Source organism: Prionailurus viverrinus, chromosome A2 (assembly GCF_022837055.1).
Source record: "Prionailurus viverrinus isolate Anna chromosome A2, UM_Priviv_1.0, whole genome shotgun sequence".
Taxonomy (NCBI): Eukaryota; Metazoa; Chordata; class Mammalia; order Carnivora; family Felidae; genus Prionailurus; species Prionailurus viverrinus.
In genome coordinates, this window is record NC_062562.1 from 95,847,401 (window position 1) to 95,867,862 (window position 20,462).

At 39.0% G+C, this 20,462-nt stretch overlaps 1 protein-coding gene across 6 annotated transcripts in view; it reads left to right on the top strand.

Annotated features, from left to right (window-relative positions):
- The window catches only part of AKAP9 (A-kinase anchoring protein 9), a 154,302-nt gene extending 134,344 nt beyond the window's left edge, over window positions 1-19,958 (top strand). For all 6 annotated transcript variants that reach the window (XM_047830631.1, XM_047830647.1, XM_047830654.1 and 3 more), the window contains 12 exons: window positions 1,210-1,429; window positions 2,135-2,285; window positions 3,661-4,329; window positions 5,013-5,221; window positions 5,855-5,960; window positions 7,456-7,638; window positions 8,851-9,051; window positions 9,907-10,139; window positions 12,045-12,130; window positions 13,296-13,425; window positions 14,837-14,976; window positions 19,414-19,958. In XM_047830631.1, coding sequence (XP_047686587.1) covers window positions 1,210-1,429; window positions 2,135-2,285; window positions 3,661-4,329; window positions 5,013-5,221; window positions 5,855-5,960; window positions 7,456-7,638; window positions 8,851-9,051; window positions 9,907-10,139; window positions 12,045-12,130; window positions 13,296-13,425; window positions 14,837-14,976; window positions 19,414-19,448 — 2,363 coding nt within the window. In that variant the 3' untranslated portion in view covers window positions 19,449-19,958. The remainder of the gene's footprint in view (window positions 1-1,209; window positions 1,430-2,134; window positions 2,286-3,660; window positions 4,330-5,012; window positions 5,222-5,854; window positions 5,961-7,455; window positions 7,639-8,850; window positions 9,052-9,906; window positions 10,140-12,044; window positions 12,131-13,295; window positions 13,426-14,836; window positions 14,977-19,413) is intronic.
- Window positions 19,959-20,462: the final 504 nt, after the last annotated feature.

Below are 20,462 nucleotides of genomic sequence, written 5' to 3' on the forward strand. Positions count from 1 at the left end.
TTCTCATATAATGGAAATAATTTACATTAATTACTCTGGGAATTAAAGGTTTGTCCAGTTGGTTTTTAAACAGATATATTTAAAATGGGGACGCCTGGGTGGTTCTGTCAGTTAAGCATCCGACTTCAGCTCAGGTCATGATCTCACAGTTCCTGAGCTTGAGCCCCGCATCTACTCTGTCAGCTCAGTGCCTGCTTTGGATCCTCTGTCCCCTCTCTCCCTGCCCCTCCCCTATTTGCTCTTATGTTCTCTCTCTCAAAAATAAACATTTAAAAAATAAAATAAACAGGCATTGCTTTCATCAGGTTGTTTAGCCCATTAAGTTCATTATCTTTTCTTAGTTCTGAAGCTCTTTGTGAGGTTAACCACCTGAAAGGAAAATAAATTCACAACGAAAGTAATTATTTCTTTTTAAATCCTTTTCTTGTTGTAAACTTAATATACATATAGAAAAGTGCAAAATGCAAAAATATATAACAAATCTTTAAGTGAATGAATTGTGGAAACTTCACCTTTGTTAAGTACCTCTGAAGCTCTTTCCCAAACACACACACCTCTGTAGTAACCTAGACGTAACCATTATCCTGATTTTTCCTTAGTTTTACTACCTATTTGTATATTCCTAAGCCATGTAAGTTTAAGGTTTTCCTGCTTTTGAACTTTATTATTCTATATGTATTTGTGCCTTACTTCCTTTACCTCTCTCTAATATTTTTCTGAACATCTGCATTCATCTCCAATTCATTTATTTTTGTTACTGTATAGAATTCTCACAATGTATATATCCATTCTGTTGTTGAACATTTGGATTGTTTCTATTTTTTTTAGATATTACAACCAGTGCTGTTCTGCACATTGTTGGTAATACTATGTTTCTGATATATACATACATAAGTTTTCTTGGTATATATACCCCAGGGGTGGAATTGCTGAGTGATAGAATACATAATTTCACATTTATTTGGTAACGCCTAAGTATTTTCCAAAGTAGTCCTATATATTTATAGTTCTGAAACCTTAACCATTATTAGCACTATGAGGACAGTATTCATATGTGTTTCTATAAATTGCCAACTTTGGGACTGTAATCTTTTCACGTTTGCTTTGTGGCAATCTCCTAAGTTAAAAATCAGTTCTCTCAACAAAGTATTTATAAACCAGATACAAGTTGAGAGGTCGTAATGTAAGTATTAATAATTTTGCATTTAGAACTCTTGGAGTATAATATGCAGCAGAAGCAGTCCCAAATGCTAGAGATGCAAGTGGAGCTCAGCAGCATGAAGGACAGAGCAACAGACCTGCAGGAACAGCTGAGTTCTGAGAAGATGGTGGTTGCCGAACTGAAGAGTGAACTTGCACAAACTAAGTTGGAACTAGAAACAACGCTCAAGGCACAACATAAGCACCTAAAGGAGTTAGAGGCTTTCAGGTGTGTCAAACTTCCTTATTAATAAACCTGTATCGGTGAAGGAATTGGAGTAATTTTGTCAGAGACATTGTGCAGATCTTATAAAAGCATAACATACATAATGTGTAAATAACATGAAATTTTGTTATTTGTAGGAAAAACTACAGTGGGAAGGGAAAATCTCCAAATTTTTCTAAATGATAAATTCATGGTTAGGTTTTGGCATATTCGCTGCTGTGGGTTCCGTCTCTTTGAGACTTGTTGTATGAGATATACATTACCACCAAGTAATTTGAAATGGTGTTTATTATCTCAATAGAATTTGTGGTTCATTTAGCCAAAATATGCAAAATGTTTTAAAATATAATGCTTGTGAAAAGGATAAATTGTTGGTGTAAATACTGAGATGTTGTGCTTGCCAAGGACACATTACAAGGACATTTTTTGTTTTGAACATTGGTGATTCTCGTGTTCAGTAAAAGACAAAGGAAAATTTTTATTGTTATTTTGTAAAAATGTTTACAGTGGTAAATAATAGTTCATAGCTACATTACTAGAAACAGTTAATGTGAAATAAACCACACTCAAAAATCTTTATTATGTGGCTTTTATTTTCCTATTAGTTGGTTTATAATATGCCTCTGCTCATCAGTGGAAGCTCTCTCTCTTTTTCTCAATACAAACTTGGTTGAAGTAATTTTATAAAAGTTCATTTGTCTGATTTAGGTTGGAAGTTAAAGATAAAACAGATGAAGTACATTTGCTTAATGACACATTAGCAAGTGAACAGAAAAAATCCAGAGAGCTCCAGTGGGCTTTGGAGAAAGAGAAAGCCAAACTAGGACGCAACGAAGAGCGGGATAAAGAAGAACTTGAGGTATTGTTATCTTTGTCTTTAAATGTCTGTGGAAAATCCAAAACAACAGGGGAGAGAGAGTCTGGAGACTGTCTCATTAAACTGTCAACCTTAGACTCTTCATGAGGCACGATAAGTTTTTTGCTATATGTGGAATACTATTACAATGTTACTTGTATTAAACTGTACCATCAGGAAATGCTAATGGTGTGGTACATTTTTGTTTTGCTATGTCCAAGGGTGCGTTACAGACACTTCTGCTACAGGGTGTCTTTTTGGAAATTTGAGTTAGCGCATATGCAATTGATAAATAGGGCAACCATTCAGGTTAATGCAGAATAATTTTGGTTCCTGTTTTGTCTAGGGAAGGGGAACAGTGACACTTCTCTGGAAGCAGAACCCCTCACTGCCATATTGTTTAAAAATTTTAAATGAGTCCCTTCACACTGATCTCTCTTCCAGCCCTTCACAGCTGGCAGCTCAGAGAAGGTCATGTTGCTACACACAGTGCCCACTTATGGTAGCCCCACTGGCTCAGAGATCTTCCATCCATGCGTAGTACTCACCAGCTGTATGCTTAAAAACTGTGTAGCTGGCATTTCTGCTCTATTCTGTTTTCTTTGTTGGGGTTTTTTTGATTGTCCATCTTGGTGGCCTCCATGCATAGTGAGGTCTCCACCTGGCAAGGACATGATATCCCCTTGGGTACAGATTACTATTTAAAAATTTTTTTTTCTTGTTTGTTTGTTTAGAGAGGATTGCGTGAGTGAGCACAAGCAGGGGGTGGGAGGCAGAGAGAGAGAGGGAGAGAGGGAATCCCAAGCAGGCTCTGCACTGTCATCGCAGAGCCTGACCTGGGGCTCAATCCCACAAAACATAAGATCATGACCTGAGTTGAAATCAAGACTCAGACGCCCAACCGACTGAGCCACCCAGGTGCCCCTACTGTGTTTTTATCCTTACAAATTTGTGTAAGTTTTGAGTAGTTAGTCTATAACCCTGCTTTCCCCACAAACCACATTATTTTTAGTATGTGACATTGGACAACATGAGGTTTTTCAGGAACTCGTGTCATGTTATATTGAAAATATTTGTATTTTTAAAGGTCATTATTTCTAGAAGAAATGTACTCTACTTCATATTCCTTAACTAGATATGATTAATGTTTGGAGGAAAAAGTATTATTTAGCTTATCTTTTGTTTATGTTCTTTGATGAAAATCATTTGGCTCTCCCAAATAATTATGCTCTAACCACTGAAAATTTGAGTTAATAAATTGGGTAATCAGTTCTGTTCCCAAATACTACCAACTTAGTACTAATAAAGGCACAATGGTATACTTATAAAGGATTTTTTAAAAAATATTAACATTCTTTATTCAACTTTGTTCTACAAGGATTTGAAATTTTCACTTGAGGGTCAGAAACAAAGGAATATTCAGCTAAATCTACTGTTGGAACAACAGAAACAACTACTAAACGAATCACAGGAGAAAATAGAATCACAAAGAGTGCTACATGATGCCCAGTTATCAGAAGAACGAGGTCGAAACTTAGAGCTGCAAGTACTTCTTGAATCCGAGAAGGTTCGAATACGGGAAATGAGCAACACCCTGGACAGGGAGCGGGAATTGCATGCTCAGCTGCAGAGCGGGGGCGATGGTGGGCAGCCTGGGCCCTCGCTGCCCTCTGAGGACCTCCTTAGAGAGCTACAGAAACAGCTGGAGGAGAAACACAGTCGCATTGTAGAATTGTTAAATGAGACTGAGAAATATAAACTGGATTCTCTGCAAACAAGACAGCAAATGGAAAAGGATAGGCAGGTTCACAGGAAGACATTGCAGACAGAACAAGAGGCCAACACTGAGGGGCAGAAGAAGATGCATGAGCTCCAGTCCAAAGTGGAAGATCTTCAGCGCCAGCTGGAAGAGAAAAGGCAACAAGTTTATAAGTTAGACCTTGAAGGAAAGCGACTGCAGGGCATTATGCAGGAATTCCAGAAGCAAGAACTAGAACGAGAAGAGAAACGAGAAAGTAGAAGAATTCTCTATCAGAATCTCAATGAGGTAAGTTGATGATGCTCTTTTTAATTTTTTTTTTCAACGTTTATTTATTTTTGCGACAGAGAGAGACAGAGCATGAACAGGGGAGGGGCAGAGAGAGAGGGAGACACAGAACCGGAAACAGGCTCCAGGCTCTGAGCCATCAGCCCAGAGCCTGACGTGGGGCTCGAACTCACGGACCGCGAGATCGTGACCTGGCTGAAGTCGGACGCTTAACCGACTGCGCCACCCAGGCGCCCCTGATGATGCTCTTTTGAAAGAACACTACAGCCCTTTGAACATGTAATTTTGATACTCGACTAATTTATTCATTCATTCATTTACTTTTAAATGTTTATTTTTGAGAGAGAGAGCGAGAGCAGGGGAGAGCAGGGGAGGGCCGGGGAGAGAGGGGGAAAGAGGATGAACCAGGCTTTGCGCCGAGAGTGGAGAGCCCAGTGTCAGGCTCGAACTGGCAAACCATGAGATCATAACCTGAGCCAAAGCTGGACACTCAACCAACTCAGCCACTCAGGTGTCTCGATATTGTACTGAATTATTTAAATAGTTATGAACAAATCATATCTAAAGGAAATCCATAGAAGTTTATTTGGAGTATGAACCACAATTGTGTTCCTTTAAGAAAGAATATGATTCGTTGTTCATTTATAATTACTCCTTTTTCTTTTTCTGTCGAAAATTGCTAGCCAACCACATGGAGTTTAACCAGTGATCGAACTAGAAATTGGGTTCTTCAACAGAAAATAGAAGGAGAGACAAAGGAATCAGGCTATCCTAAACTGATTGAGATGAATGAAGGAGGAGCTGGCTGTAATCATGAATTAGAAATGATCAGACAAAAGCTTCAACGTGTGGCTTCAAAGCTGCATCATCTGGCCCAGAAAGCCTCCAATAGGTTAGATTTTTTTTTTCTCCTGACTTCTGGAAATGACATTCTTAGACAAACTGGATAGAATCTGTCCCTCACTAAAAGCTAGCCAAGGGTGGGGAATTGAAATTTTTTTTTAAGTTTATTTTTGAGAGAGAAAGAGCATGAGTGTGGGAGGGGCAGAGAGACAGGGAGAGAGATCCCAAGCAGGCTCTGCACTGTTAGTGTAGTGCCCAACATGGGGCTCAGACCCATGAACTGTGAGATCATGACCTGAGCCAAAATCAAGAGTCAGTGCTTAACAGATTTTTTTTTATTTATTTTATTTTATTTATTTATTTTGAGGGAGCAGCGAGGGGCAGAGAGAGAGGGAGAGTTGCAAGCAGGCTCCACGATGTCAGCATAGAACCCAATGTGGGGCTCAAACCTACAAACTGTGAGATCACGACCTGAACCTAAATCAAGAGTCAGACACTCAAGTGAAGTGATACACTTCAACAAAACTCATATACCTGAAAACAAATATCTTAACACTGTAGAAAGAGAATACTTAATGTAAGGGAGAAGTGGTAGATGAAGCATAGCATCACCTCATCTATAATGTTTGTGCTCAGTACCACTAATTGAGAAAGGTATGTTTCAACTTTTTCTCTCTTAAAGACTACAGTTTGAAACAGCAGATGATGAAGATTTCATCTGGGTTCAGGAAAATATTGATGGAATTATTTTACAACTACAGAAGTTAACTGGCCAGCCAGGGCAAGAGGTAAGACTTTAAAAAACTCTTTATAAAAGGTATCAAGAACAAAGATTTAATGGAGCTATATGAACCATTTAAAGCTGGCACCATATTTTCTAAAGAGTTTTAATTTTATCTTTTTGTTTATTTTAAATATTTAAAATAGTTTATTTAAAATATTTATTTATTTTAAATATTAATAATAATATTTGCCTTTCCCAAATAGAAGATACTGAAAGTTTGAAGGGAAATTAACTTTCGTTATCATTATTGAATAATTATGGTGACATTTTATTGTAGTATAACCAAGTTTCTTAAAAGAATAGTCTCATTTCTAGCTCTCCACTCATAACCACCCACAGAATGGTATCAGTGTCTTCAGAGTTGACTAATCTGAATCTTTTCATTCCCTGTCTTTGACTTCTTTGTAGCATTTGACACTTTTGACCTCTCCCATCTTAAAAACTCTTGTGTGTGTCAGTATTCTCTCATTTCTTCCATTTCTTTTCATCAGTCACCTTCATGAATTCTTTCTCTGTATCTTCATCCATTTTTTTTTTCTCTCTAATTGTGAAAGCTCATTCATTCCCACAGCCTGAGTTCTCAGTAGACTTATTTACTGAACAAATACTTATGTCAGGCACTTGTTATATGCCAGGTACCATCCTGGGTTCTGGGCTTCATCAAACAAATCTTATAAAATCTCGCCCTTAGGAACCTTATCTTCTTTTGTAGTCTATACCTTTATCCTGTGGTCCAGGTTTATATTTTCCATTAGGTACTGGAACTCTTTCCATGGGGAAATGTACCCCATAGTGATCCCTTAGGAACCTTATAGGCACATTCCAAATTGAGCATCACCTTTCTTCTTCCTGTCCCAAACCCTCATTTCTGGTCCTGATATCACCCAGTTTAGAAAGCTGAAGGTCACCATGGACCACCTTCTTTCACTCTCACTTGTGTATCTAAGCAGTGACTAAGTCCTGTGCTTTTACCACCTAAATACCTATTCCATGTGTCCTTAGTCATTACCTTTTTCAGGCTTTCAGCATTTCTCACCTGAACTGTTGTGATGACTTTGTCATGTGTCTGCCTGACACCAGGATCTGTCTTCCTTAATTTACTGTACTTTGCATGCTGCTACCAAAGGAATTTTTATAACACGTAAATTTTGTGTCACACTCTTGTCTCAAAACCGTTTATGACTCTCCATTGACTACGTTTAGGTATATTATCCATAAGTAAAGGCAGCCTTTACTCTAGCCTTACCACGCAAATTGTAGCTCCCGAAAAGCAAGACAGTCTCACACAAAACCTTTGTGCCTTTACACATACTATTCCTTCTGCTTAATATGCCCTTCCCTATCTTCTCTTCTATTAAATTCTTCCTTGTTATATAAGACTCAACTCAAACACCACTTCTTCATGACATCTGTTGTTCTCAGTGCCTCTTCATATTTTTATGTGCATTGTGTATAAATATTTATGCTTACACAACCTTAATATCATTTTATTTTTCTAGCCTAGCTTAGTGTCCCCAGGTACTTCTTGTGGCTCATTGACTGAAAGACTACTGAGGCAAAATGCTGAGCTAACAGGACATATCAGCCAACTGACAGAAGAAAAGAATGATTTAAGAAACACAGTTATGAAGCTAGAAGAACAGATCAGATGGTATCGACAGACAGGAGCTGGCAGAGATTATGTACGTCTGTTTTTAGCATGCCACATTAGAAGTGTTGCAAAGTTAGTTTCTACTTTCTAGTTTCAATTTTTATCCCTAGCAGGGTACGAATATTAAGTATCTGATTCTTAGTAAGATCATTGAAAAATATTATAGGGTTGACAATAATGATAATAGATATTATTTATTGGGAGCCCTCTCTGTGCCAGATCCTGGGTTATATATGTTCAGAATCTCTCATCCACATTCAGGCTTACACATGTGAAAACTGAAGTCTGTAGTCAAACCAGGAACTGCTTCTCTCCAAAGCCACATACTTTGCTACCTATGGGCCAGCAGTGGACACACGTAAAGAAATGTTCAAATGTGAATTCTGACTGTTCTCATCAAGTATTTATCGGTTATTATGTGTGTAACTCAAGTGAAAGATGCCATTAAATTATATATTACAGTCTAATAAACTACTCTGGCCATTTACTGAAATTTTTTCCATTTAAAAACTACAAAATAAATTGCTAGCATCTGTAATATAAAAATAAGAACATAATATAAAGATAGGAAAGACTTGTGCGACAGCTGTGTAGTCAAATACATAATCATACATCCACAAAGCTTCTATAGGGACCCACTTCTCTATGTACGTGCCTGGTTATTTTTTTCCCCACTTCTCCAGTGTACTGTTTCAGGCCCAGGCTCTACATTTGAACCCAGATGGCCCCATTTATTAAGTCTCTAGACTTTTTTATTTAAAACAATTTTTTAATGTTTATTTATTTTGAGAGCGAGGAAGAACAAGAGCGCAAGCAGGGGAGGGGCAGAGGGAGCAAGAGCGAAAGAATCCCAAGTAGGGTCCGTGATGCTAGTGTAGAGTCCAACACAGGACTCGAACTCACAAACTGTGAGATCATGACCTGAGCCTACATCAAAAGTGGGATCCTTACCCAACTAAGCCACTGAGGCGGCCCTCTAGACTTTTTTATTTTAAAACTCTGCAAAATCTAAACACTTTCTTTGGGGCTAGGCTTTCACGGGGATTTTTAGTTTTAAAATTAATCTACTAAGCAAAGGATATTAGTGTATATTCTTTCATGTCAGTTGAGATTGGCTTTGAACCCTCCATATCTGAGATTGGAAAGCTGATATCTCCTAGGGTTACCTTTAATGTGTTTAATTTAGGTTTTTCTTCAGAGACTTATTCCTAAAAATCATGAAAGTGTACTCTGGTTTCTGTAGTCTTCTAGGTTTTCATTGAGTGGTAGTGCCAACATTGAAGCAATCATTGCTTCCGAAAAAGAAGTCTGGAACAGAGAAAAGTTGACTCTGCAAAAATCCTTGAAAAGAGCAGAAGCCGAAGTGTACAAACTGAAGGCTGAACTAAGAAATGAAGCTTTACTTCAGAATCTGAGCTCTGATTCTGAGCATGCCACTATAAAGGTAAGAGACGTCTTGCATCTAAACATACACCAGAGCTGGTCCTCTGCTTTTGCCTTGTTTAATCTTTCACTAATCTTAACCGAACAGAATGAAGAAATTAGGTGGCATTCAGGCTGTCCTTAGGTCTCACTATTCAGTCTGTGTCATGAATGCAGGTCCCTTGCTGGTCACAAAAACTTTGTGATGAGGCATGTCTCAATGGCAGCACCCTGAGCTCATGGTCCACTTCCCACCATGTCATCTCTAACAGACCAACAGAAAGTTCTCTTTTCCACTGCCAACAGAAGCTCTGCTTCCTTCAGTGTCAGAGCGTCATTCTCTGTGAGATCATAAGCCCTCTGAACAACCTCTGCCATGGCTATGATGAGTATTGTAGGAAAACTACTTGTAAAATGTTAATATAAAATCTGAAAGAAAAATGTTTGGAATATTTGTTTTAACTATGGAATGAACATAAACTTATGCCTCTTAAAGGACAGAGAACATTAGCATTTGAAAATTAAATATTTTAGCAACTACACTAGTAAAAGTAGCTACACAAGTAGACAAAAAAAAACTGAGATGATAAGGGAATGACCAAAACATTTGCAGTAAGTATGAATGGGGGCTAAAATCCAAAAACATAGATGTAAGGTTTGTGTTCACATTCCACTGACTAAAAAGAGTCAGAAGTGTGAAATTTAAGGTTGATTATCCTTACTTTCAACTTTGCTGATAAAGGAGAAAACAGTAGTAGGGTATCTGCCATTCTACTTTTTTTTTTTTTTTTAATAAAATCTAGGTTATCTTTTTCTAGAGAACAATTTGAATGGCTTCTTAATAATGTCTTTGTGTTCTTCCCTTTTTTAAACATAGAGAATTTACGGTAAATATCTGAGGGCAGAAAGTTTTCGGAAAGCTCTCATTTATCAGAAGAAATACCTGCTGCTGTTACTGGGTGGGTTCCAGGAGTGTGAAGATGCCACACTGGCTCTGCTCGCCCGGATGGGGGGGCAGCCAGCCTTCACAGACCTAGAGGTGATCACCCACCGTCCAAAGGGATTCACCAGGTTTCGGTCAGCTGTCAGAGTGTCCATGGCAATTTCAAGGTAAATGTTTGACAGAAAATGCATTTTAATAGACACTAAAAGGATTTAGATTTTTAATCTACTCTTCTCTCTGCCTGTTGTGCTCTGTATTCACACAGTATGAGACATTTGCCATACTTCTTTCTTTCATCCTTTTAGCAGGGATACTTTATGTTGTACTGTGGAGACCCTATGAAGAGGACTCCCAGGTGCAGGCAGCTGGTAACTCAGAGCTGGCACATCCAGTCTGGATTGTTTTGTTCTGTTATGTTTGGTTTTTAACCCTGAATAAGCCCATGAAGCAGCTCAGACGTATAAATAAAAGGGACCATAAGACGGAAAATATGTTTTTGAAAACTTACTTAGGCTACCTGCATTCATTGTCTTCCTTGCTAAAATAATGCCCTCTTGGGTCTTAGCTACACAGAGCCCTGGCCTAACTCTGCATTCAAACCCAAGATTAGCCTTTAGGGCATTGGACTGTGCTAGTGCTTTTGTCATGCCTTTTCTAGGAGTTCTAAGCCGGCAACACTGGCACTCATTCTGTTTGTAGTTGAAATGGTGCCAGGACTCAAACTCCCTTGAGGACCTGGCTTCCTGCAGTCCTGTCACCCAGGTGCGATATACCCCGACACCTCGGTTTTTCCATGCTTCCCCTCCCTTTTATATACGTAGTAACCAGGCAGTCTCAAAAGCACTTCAGTTTTTAAAGTTCTTCCTGTCATGTCACATCTGATATGTCTTCAAAGGGTTTTGTCCTTTTTCCTTTACCTTTCTTTGAAAAATGTGACAATTTTTTTAACTGAAAGCTGTCTGAGATCACCTGGTCCAGAATACCATCTCACAGGCAAGGAAACTGAGGCACAGCAAGTTTGCGAAGCCAGTAGTGATAGAGCTAGGATAATCAGCCAGGGCTCCCAGTTCTTATCCATGTTGGCTCTGCAAAAGGAACTCACGTTTTATCTTGTTAATGGTCTGAGGCCCTCCTTGCCTGTTCTTCTCCACATTGTTGTCAGGTGATTCCAGTTTCTCCTTCCTCATCTTTCATTCCTTTCATCATCTTGTACACCTTGTACAGGCTTAAGTGCTAGGAGATGCACTGATAAAGAAAAAATGCATAATCCTTGTCTGAATCCCTTAAGGCAGCTTACTTCCTAGGGAGGAAGACCAGTGTGCTCATAACTTGGAAGACACTAAATGACAGGTCACGAGAGTTTAGGTATTAATTTTACTGGAACGTTTGGGAAGGCTCTATGAAAGCCAGTTGCCATTGAAGGACGTCATCCTAACTCCTTTTTCTTGTCCTCTTACATGTTGATTGTATTTTCACCCTCCTAAAACTGGGCTTCAAAACTGATTGGAATTAAGAAATCAAAATTGGTGTTCCAGAAAGTTCCTTGGCCCAGGGGTGGGGCAGGCAGCAGCTCGCTACCACTGGTTGGCAGCAGTGCCACCACCACCACCCCTTCCTTTTAATGCCTCGTTGTTTTTCATCCCTGATCACATGGCCTCACTGCTTCTCCAGCTTTCCCAGCTCAGTGGCCCCGCTAGTGTAAAGGTCTTTTATTTTCTTTCCATCTCATTTGCTTTGTAGTCTCTCTAGTCTTTTCTCCTTTCATTATTTCTTGCCCTTTGTCCATCTACTTTTCTCTTTTCTACTTTTGCTTTTTGTCTCTTTGAGTCCTTTATACCTCTATAAAGTCAGAACAGAAGAGACCTCTGATGCCTCTTGGAAAGTCTATTCTAGTTAATTTTGCCCCAGACTAGGGGACATTTGCATGATTTTAGATTAGGCAGTCATGTGATTGTGTTGAAATTTTTCTGTGTTCACATTCAAATGTATGACTTGAATTTTGTGGGAAATGTATATTTATACTCTTTCTGTTATAGATGTGCTGTGAAACTTTTTCTTGGCATCTTTTTTAGAATGAAATTTTTGGTTCGACGTTGGCAACGAGTCACAAGTTCTGGTTCCATCAATATTAACAGGGATGGCTTTGGACTGAATCCAGGTGAAGTCAGAATAGGATTTCTTTTCTTATGTTTAGGATTCGTTTAAAATTGCTGTACATGTAATATCTTCCAAAAAATGTGTTCTGGAACTTGTGTTGTCCAAAGACCCCTTATAAGCAACAGAGCTGGGGACCTTGCTGATTTTTAGAGTTAAAAAGAGCTCATTTTTATGGAACACTAGCCCTGCTTTTTCCCAATCCTGTATATTTTGCCAATCCTGTGAGGTAAGTACAGTTACTGTTATTCTCACTTTACACAAGAAAAACTGAGGCATATAAAGCATTTATTGTTGGCCCCAGAGCCAGCGCTGAACATTGGCAGTCTGGCTAGAGCCCACTCTCCTTACGGTTGCATTAAGGCTCTGATTCAAGAAGGATTGCTGTTATTCAGCCATATAGAAGTTACAGTTTGAAATTTTCACAGTACTCAGGTTTTGAGTTTACAAATAGGTTGTATGTAATGGTAACAGTTAAAATTCCTTCTCTCTCGACCTAAAAGTGGAAACAAACATTAGGACTTCAACATTTTAGGCATAAGGATGAGCTTAGAAACTGGGAAGGACACAGAGTTTCAGACACGGAGCGTAACTGTATTCATACAGGTACATATTGGTATTAAACCACCTTTACACATTCTGCCAGTAGCTGAGCAGCAGAGAAAAATATTTGGTACCCTAAGCAAAGTGGTCTGAAATATGCATCCTTGTACATAAACAGCTGAAATTTGCACTATAATGAGCTTTCTGTTGTAAGTTAGCAAATCTTGATTTCACGTTTTTTCTAATAAATCAGTAGAATGGTGTGATGTAGTATTTTTTATCCACATCATCTTTTTCTCTAAACCACTCACACTCAGATACCCCTCATCTCACTTCTAGGTATTACTAAGAAGTCTTTTAAAAAGAAAATACTCCAGTTAAAAATAGTTTATTTTCTTTGACATATAGTTCCAGATTATCAGAAATACTTGAAGGAAAATAAAGCAATAGTTTGTTCTACTGTTTCTTCTCTTCTTTGGGAAGAATAACTAAAAATGACTATAAATAGGTAATGTTGTATAGTACGGTATAGTAGTCTTTTGAGCCCTTACCTATTTTGTAGAAATTTTCCAAGGGCTTGATTTTTTTCCCCCCCTTAAAGTATGTAACATTTTGGATTACTTTAGGTGCTGAAAAGTCTGACCCATTTTATCATTCTCCTGGGGGGCTGGAGCTATATGGAGAACCGAGACACACAGCATATCGCTCAAGATCAGAGCTGGACTATCCTAGGTCTCCTTTACATTTTCAAAATAGGTAAGTGTGTGACAAAGCTGCCAAGATTCGTTACATATACTAACACTTAACAGAGAAAGGAGGACACTGTTAGGGCTTTGACTCCTTTGCTTTGAAATAGCTGGTGTGTCTCAGTTGTATATGATTTACATAAGCTAAGGTCCAGAATCAAAAACATTTTTTTAATATAACTTATTGTCAGATTGGCTTACATACAACATCCAGTGCTCATCCCAAGTGCCATCCTCAATACCCATCACCCACAAAAAGAGTTTTTGGTTTTTTTGTTTTGTTTTTTTTGTGTTTTTTTTTTTACATTTATTTATTTGTGAGAGAGAGAGACACAGCATGAGCAGGGGAGGGGCAGAGAGAGAGGGAGAGACAGAATCAGAAGCAGGGTCCAGGCTCCAAGCTGTCAGCACAGAACCCGATGTGGGGCTCGAACCCACAAACCGTGAGATCGTGACCTGAGTCGAAGTCGGACGCTTAACCGACTGAGCCACCCAGGCGCCCCCAGTTTTTGAATTTATGCCTGGTTTCCAAGGGTATTGGAAACTGAACTAATCAAGTGTTATTTAGTATATGCTGTGGTTAGACATTGGGAAAAGTATTAACTAAATCGACAGTCTCTGCAGATCGTGAAAAAAACACTAAAGTCTCCACAACATACATTTGTACATACACAGTGCTCATTGAGGGCTTCTGCAACAGGCATTCTACTGGACACTTTCATGATGACTTAGTAGCTGCTTTAAGTTTATTGAAATTTTTTCGCCTTGTGCATCACAAACTCAGAACCTTAGGGGATATAGATTAGGCCTAGCTTAGTGTCCCCAAGTACTTCTTGTGATTCATTGACTGAAAGGACTACTGAGCATAATGCTGAGCTGGCACAACCTATATCAGCCAACTGAAAGAAGAAAAGAATGATTTAAGAAACATGGTTATAAAGATGGAAGAACACATCAGATGGTATCAGCAGACGAGAGCTAACAGAACATGTCTTTTTAGCATGGCTACATATTGGAAATATTGTAGAGTTGCAATTTCTGCTCCCTAGTTTCAATTTTTAACCCTAATAATGTACAGATATTAAGTATCTGATTCTTAGTCTCTTTGCCAGATCCTGGGCTGTATACTTTCAGAATCTCTAATCCATATTTAGCCTTGCACATGAAAAAACTGAAGTCTGTAGTCAAACCAAGAACTACTCTCCAAAGCCAGATGTTTTGCCACCTATGGACCAATAGCAGACACGTAAAGAAATGTTCAAATGTGAAAGAATTCTGACTGTTCTCGCCAGTTATCAGTTATTATGTTCATAACTCAAGTTGAAGATCTAGCTTTTGAGGGCAGGATGGTGGCAGGTTGTTAAGTTACTTGCATTATTTGTGGATAATTTGGATTCATGTTCATATTTTTAATGTCCTAGGTACCCGGGCCCTCCAGCTGATTTAAATCCTGGTTCCTTAGCATGTTCTCAGCTTCAGAATTACGACCCTGACAGAGCTTTGACAGATTATATCACTCGGCTAGAGGCACTGCAAAGACGACTTGGAACTGTACAGTCAGGTACTCTCAGCCTAACTGTGTAATACTGGCAGCCCCATCGTGCTGGACAGACCCAGAGCTCCCCTTTCTCTTTTTGAAACTCCTTGACCTTCTTCATCAGGATAATTGAATCCCAGAGCTTAGTTCATGAGGTACCAGGTTAGACTTAGGAATTCAACTCCAGAAATGATTTACCACCCTAGTTTCACTCCCACAAAAAAAGATACCCTACTCAGATTGATTAGATGAAATGTACAACAGGCACCAAGGTACAAAGGTCTGGGAGGTTTACAGTGTCTGCTGGAGAAGGTGTTCCTAATTACAGTGGGCTCCTAAACAACCCAAGGCTGAACTGTACAGCTCCATTTATGTACCGTGCTGTAAATGTATTTTTCTTCCATATGATTCTTATGATTTTCTTAACATTTTCTTTCCTCTAGATTATTTTATTGTAAGACTACAACATATAAAAATATCTGGTAATTGCCTCTATGTCACCTGTAAGGCTTTCTCAGTCAGTAGTAAGCTATTAGTAGTTAAGTTTGGAGGAGTCAAAAGTTACACATGGATTTTCAACTGTGCAAGGGGTCAGTACCCCTAGCCCCCACATTGTTCAAGGGTCACCTATATGAGGTGAGGCATGCAAATTAGGGGTGGGGAAATGAGAGAAGGAAGCATGTATCTTAAGCATTTAATGCAGCTGTTGTCCCTACTAGGACCCAGTGCTTTTATTCATGATCCATGAAACCTGTTCCATTCAAAAGACTTTATAAAAATGACCATTTTTTTTCCTCTGCTTAAAAACACAAAAATTCATACTTAATAGAAATTGATTCCCTATTCATTATGGGAAAGTCTATTTTCCCTGTCTCCCTTCAATTCACTCCTGATTCAAGTGTTTGAATCATTTTAATGTGCTTTAAATTAATTTTAAATCAGCTTTTACATTTTGTTTTTATTTCTGTTAAAGACCCTTTTTTTCCTACTGTTCCCCCAAACTAGATAGGGTAGTAGTTTGTCTCCTCATACAAAAGATCACTTAACCCAAGCAACTTGTAGTCCTAGGAAGCTGTTAGAATCATAGCTGGACTTTGATTGGTAGGGTTTGCTGTGGTTTGTATCTTTCACAAGACTCAGATTTTGAAGACCAAAATATTTTTCAAGAGGCAGGAGGTGTAGAATATAATATAGAACGTTCAACCTGCAGGGCACTTTAAAGAGAATCTTAGCGGGGCACCTGGGTGGCGCAGTCGGTTAAGCGTCCGACTTCAGCCAGGTCACGATCTCGCCGTCCGGGAGTTCGAGCCCCGCGTCAGGCTCTGGGCTGATGGCTCAGAGCCTGGAGCCTGTTTCCGATTCTGTGTCTCCCTCTCTCTCTGCCCCTCCCCCGTTCATGCTCTGTTTCTCTCTGTCCCAAAAATAAAAAACGTTGAAAAAATAAAAATAAAAAAATAAAGAGAATCTTAGCATTAGTCTTACCTTGCTACAGAGCAACAGTGACTTTTAAGTATATGTTCAAAATCTCTTTTAAAAATCAGTTCAAGTATGGATGAGACTTTTTTAGAAAAATAAAAAGCAGTTTTTTAAATGGCAGGTAATAGTAATCTTCTGCCCTTCATGAACTGGTTAGTCTGGTGTAGGTAACAATCCAATTTGAAATCACTACAGGCATACCTCGTTTTATTGTGCTTTGCTTTATTGCAATTTACAGATAAGCTTTTTTTTTTTTTTTTTTTTTTTTACAAATGAAGTTTTGTGGCAGCCCTGGGTTGAGCAAGTCTGGTGGTGCCATTCGTTCCAACACCATTTGCTCACTTTCATGTCTCGCATTTTGGTAATTGTTACAGTGTTTCATACTTTTTCTTTAGATTATGATCAGTGACTTTTGATGTTACTATTGTGATTGTCCTGGAAGCACCATAAACAGTGCCATATAAGACAGCAAATTTAATTGATAAATGAATGTGTTCTGAGTCCTCCACGGACCAGCCATTCCTCTGTCTTTTTTCCTGTCCTGGAGCCTCTTTCTTCCCTGAGACACAGCAATACTGAAATTAGGCCAGTCAATAACCCTGCAGTGGTGTTTTAGTAGTCATGTGAAAGGAAAAGTCACACATCTCACTTAAAGGCTAGAAATGATTAAGCTTAGTGAGGGAGACATGTCGAAAGCCAAGATAGGCCAAAAGGTAGGCCTCTTGCACCAAAGAGCCCAGCTATAAATGCAGAAGATAAGTTCTTCAAGGAAGAGCTCATCCGTATGCCGGTTCCTCAAGGAAATTGAAAGTGCTTGCACCAGTGAACACGTGAATAAGAAAGCAAAACAGCCTTACTGCTGATAAGGAGAAAGTTTTAGTGGTCTGGGTAGAATATCATACCAACCACAACATTTCCTTAGGCCAAAGCCTAATCCAGAGCAAGGCCTTAATTCTCAATTCTTTGAAGGCTGAGTGAGATGAGGAAGCTGCAGAAGAAAGTTTGAAGCTAGCAGAAGTTGGTTGATAAGTTTTAAGGAAAGAAGTCTCCACAGCATAAAAGTGCAAGGTAAAGCAACAAGTGCTAACATAGAAGCTCCAAGAGATCTAGCTAAGATAATTCATGAAGGTGGCTACACTAAACAGATGTTTAATGTAGACAAAACAGCCGTCTTTTGGAAGAAGATGCCATCTAGGGCTTTCACAGCTGGAGAGGAAGAGTCAGTGTCTAGCTTCAAAGGATGGGCTGACTTTCTTGTTAGGAGCTGATGCAGCAAGTGAAGCCAGTGCTCATTTACCATTTCAAAATTCCTTAGGCCCTCAAGAATTATGCTAAATCTGCTCTGCCTGTGTTACATCAGGATAGAACACTCTGCATCTCTTGACAACAGGATATCCTGAATATTTTAAGCTGTGTTGAGATCTGCTCAGGAAAAGAGTCCTTTCAAAATACTGCTGCTCATTGACCATGCCACCTGCTCACCCACAAGCTCTGATGTACAACAGGATTAATGTTCACATGCCTGCTAACACAGCATCCGTTCTGCAGCCCATGGATGAAGGAGTAATTTTGATTTTCGAGTCTTATTACTTAAGAAATATAATTTGTAAGGTTCTAGCTCCCATAGATAGTGATTCCCCTGACAGATCTGGGCAAAGTAAATCAAAACCCTTAAAAAAAGGATTCATCATTCTAGATGTAAGAACATCTGTGATTCATGGGAAGAGGTCAAAATATCCACATGAACAGGAGTTTGGAGGAGGTTGATTTCGACCCTCTTCCATGACTCTGAGGGGTTCAAGACTTACAGTGTAGGAAGTAACTGCAGATGTGGTAGGAACTGCCAGGGAACTAGAGTTAGAAGTGGAGTCTAAGGATGTGACTGAATTCCTGCAATGTCATGATAAAACTTGAGTGAATGAGGGTTCCTTCTTATGGATGGGCAAAAAAAAGGGGTCTCTTGAGATGGAATCTGTTTCTAGTGAAGATGCTGTGAAGACTGTTGAAATGACAACAAAGGATTTAGAATATTACATAAAACTTAACTGATAAGGCAGCAGGGTTTGAGAGGATTGACTCCACTTTTTAATTAAAAAAAAATTTTTTTTTAATATTTATTTTTGAGAGAGACACAGAGAGAGACAGACAAAGTGTGAGCAGGGGAGGGGCAGAGAGGGAGACACAGAATTCAAAGCAGGCTCCAGGCTCTGAGGAGCCCGACATGGGGCTCAAACTCCCAAAATGTGAGTTTGTGACCTGAGCCAAAGTCAGCCGCTCAACTGACTGAGCCACCCAGGGGCCCTTCTTAATTTTTTAAATGTTTATTTTTGAGAGGGACAGAGTGCAAGCGGGGGAGGGGCAGAGAGAGAGGGAGACACAATTCAAAGCAGGATCCAGGCTCTGAGCTGTCAGCACAGAGTCTGATGCGGCATTCAAACTCACAGACTGTGAGATCATGACCTGAGCTGAAGTCGGACACTTAACCAACTGAGCCACCCAGGTGCCCTGACTCCAGTTTTGAAAGAAGTTCTACACTGAGTAAAATGCTGTCAAACAGCATGACATGCTACAGAGAAATTGTTCATGAAAGGAAGAGCCAATCCATACAGCAAATTTCATTTTTGTTTTATCTGAAGTAATTGCCACAGCCACCAGCCACCCTGATCAGTCAGCAGCCTTCAACATCAAGGCAAGGCCCTCTACCAGCAAGGATTACAACTCCCTGAAAACACAGATGATGATTAACATTTTTTAATAATATTTTAGACCTAATCCTATTGCTCACTTAATAGACTACGGTATAGAATAAACTTTTATTTGCCCAGGGAAACAAAAAAACTTGATTCTCTGTATTGCAATATTCACTTTATTACAGCGGTCTGAAACCAGACTTGCATCATCTCCAGAGAATGCCTGTACTAATTGGTCAGGTATAGATCGCAATTTAATTTGAAATAACTTACATATCTTGTTTTTCTCTCATAGGTTCAACCCAGTTTCATGCTGGCATGAGAAGATAATCCTTTGATACATAAATCAAAGTGATTTTAAACAAATTCCCTTTTGTAAATCACTCGTTCTTTTGTGCTTTTGTATTGTGGATATTCAGCGGGACCAACATGAACACAGCTTATGATTGTATACAAATCCCTTGCCAGCACATGAAAACAAACTGGAGTTTGTATATATTAGCATTGTGTATGTATTCATGCACAATAATCATTAAATTACATGTATATTTGTGGAATGCTAATTTAAATGATTAAATTATAAACCTTGTGTATTTATCGAATGGGTGAAAAGATTAAACTTTTGCGCATTATGATACTGCTGAATGTGTAGCTTGAGGTGTCCTGCACTTTTCTTATAAGGCTACTGAAGTTACATGTTTCTGCCCTAATATATTTGCTACTGGTGATGAAGACAGATAATATCACTTGTAGAGACCTATTTTTGTATAATGGTAGAAGTTTTGAATTTTATGGGGTATTTTGTCAAGTACTGAAATAAAAATGACTTCACCATTTTAACCACACTGTTTTTTGGAACCTCCTTAATCCTTGAGCCATAGTTTTTGGTGTATGTCTTAGACCACTCAGGCTGCTGTGACCAAATACCATGGACTAGATAACTTATAAACAAATTTATTTCTTGCAGTTCTGGAGGTTGGGAAGTCAAGGTACCAGCAGATTTGGTATCAGGTAACAGACTGCCATCTCCCTGCTCTGTCCTCACATGGCAGAAGGGACAAGGGAGCTCTCTGAGGTCTATTTTGTAAGGACACTAATCCCATTCATGAGACTTCTGCCCCCATGATCCTATCACCTTCCCAAATGCCCCACTTCCAAATACCATCACATTGAGGATTGGGTTTCAACAAGAATCTGGGCTGGAGTGGGGGTAAACAAACATTCAGTCTTTGGCAGGGCAGATTATTTCATTATCTCAAATATGTATACTTTGAGATTCAGAAAGTTGTCCTAATCTTAGATAGTATTGGTATTTTTCTCTCCCTCTTGAGGAAGAGTTTCTCT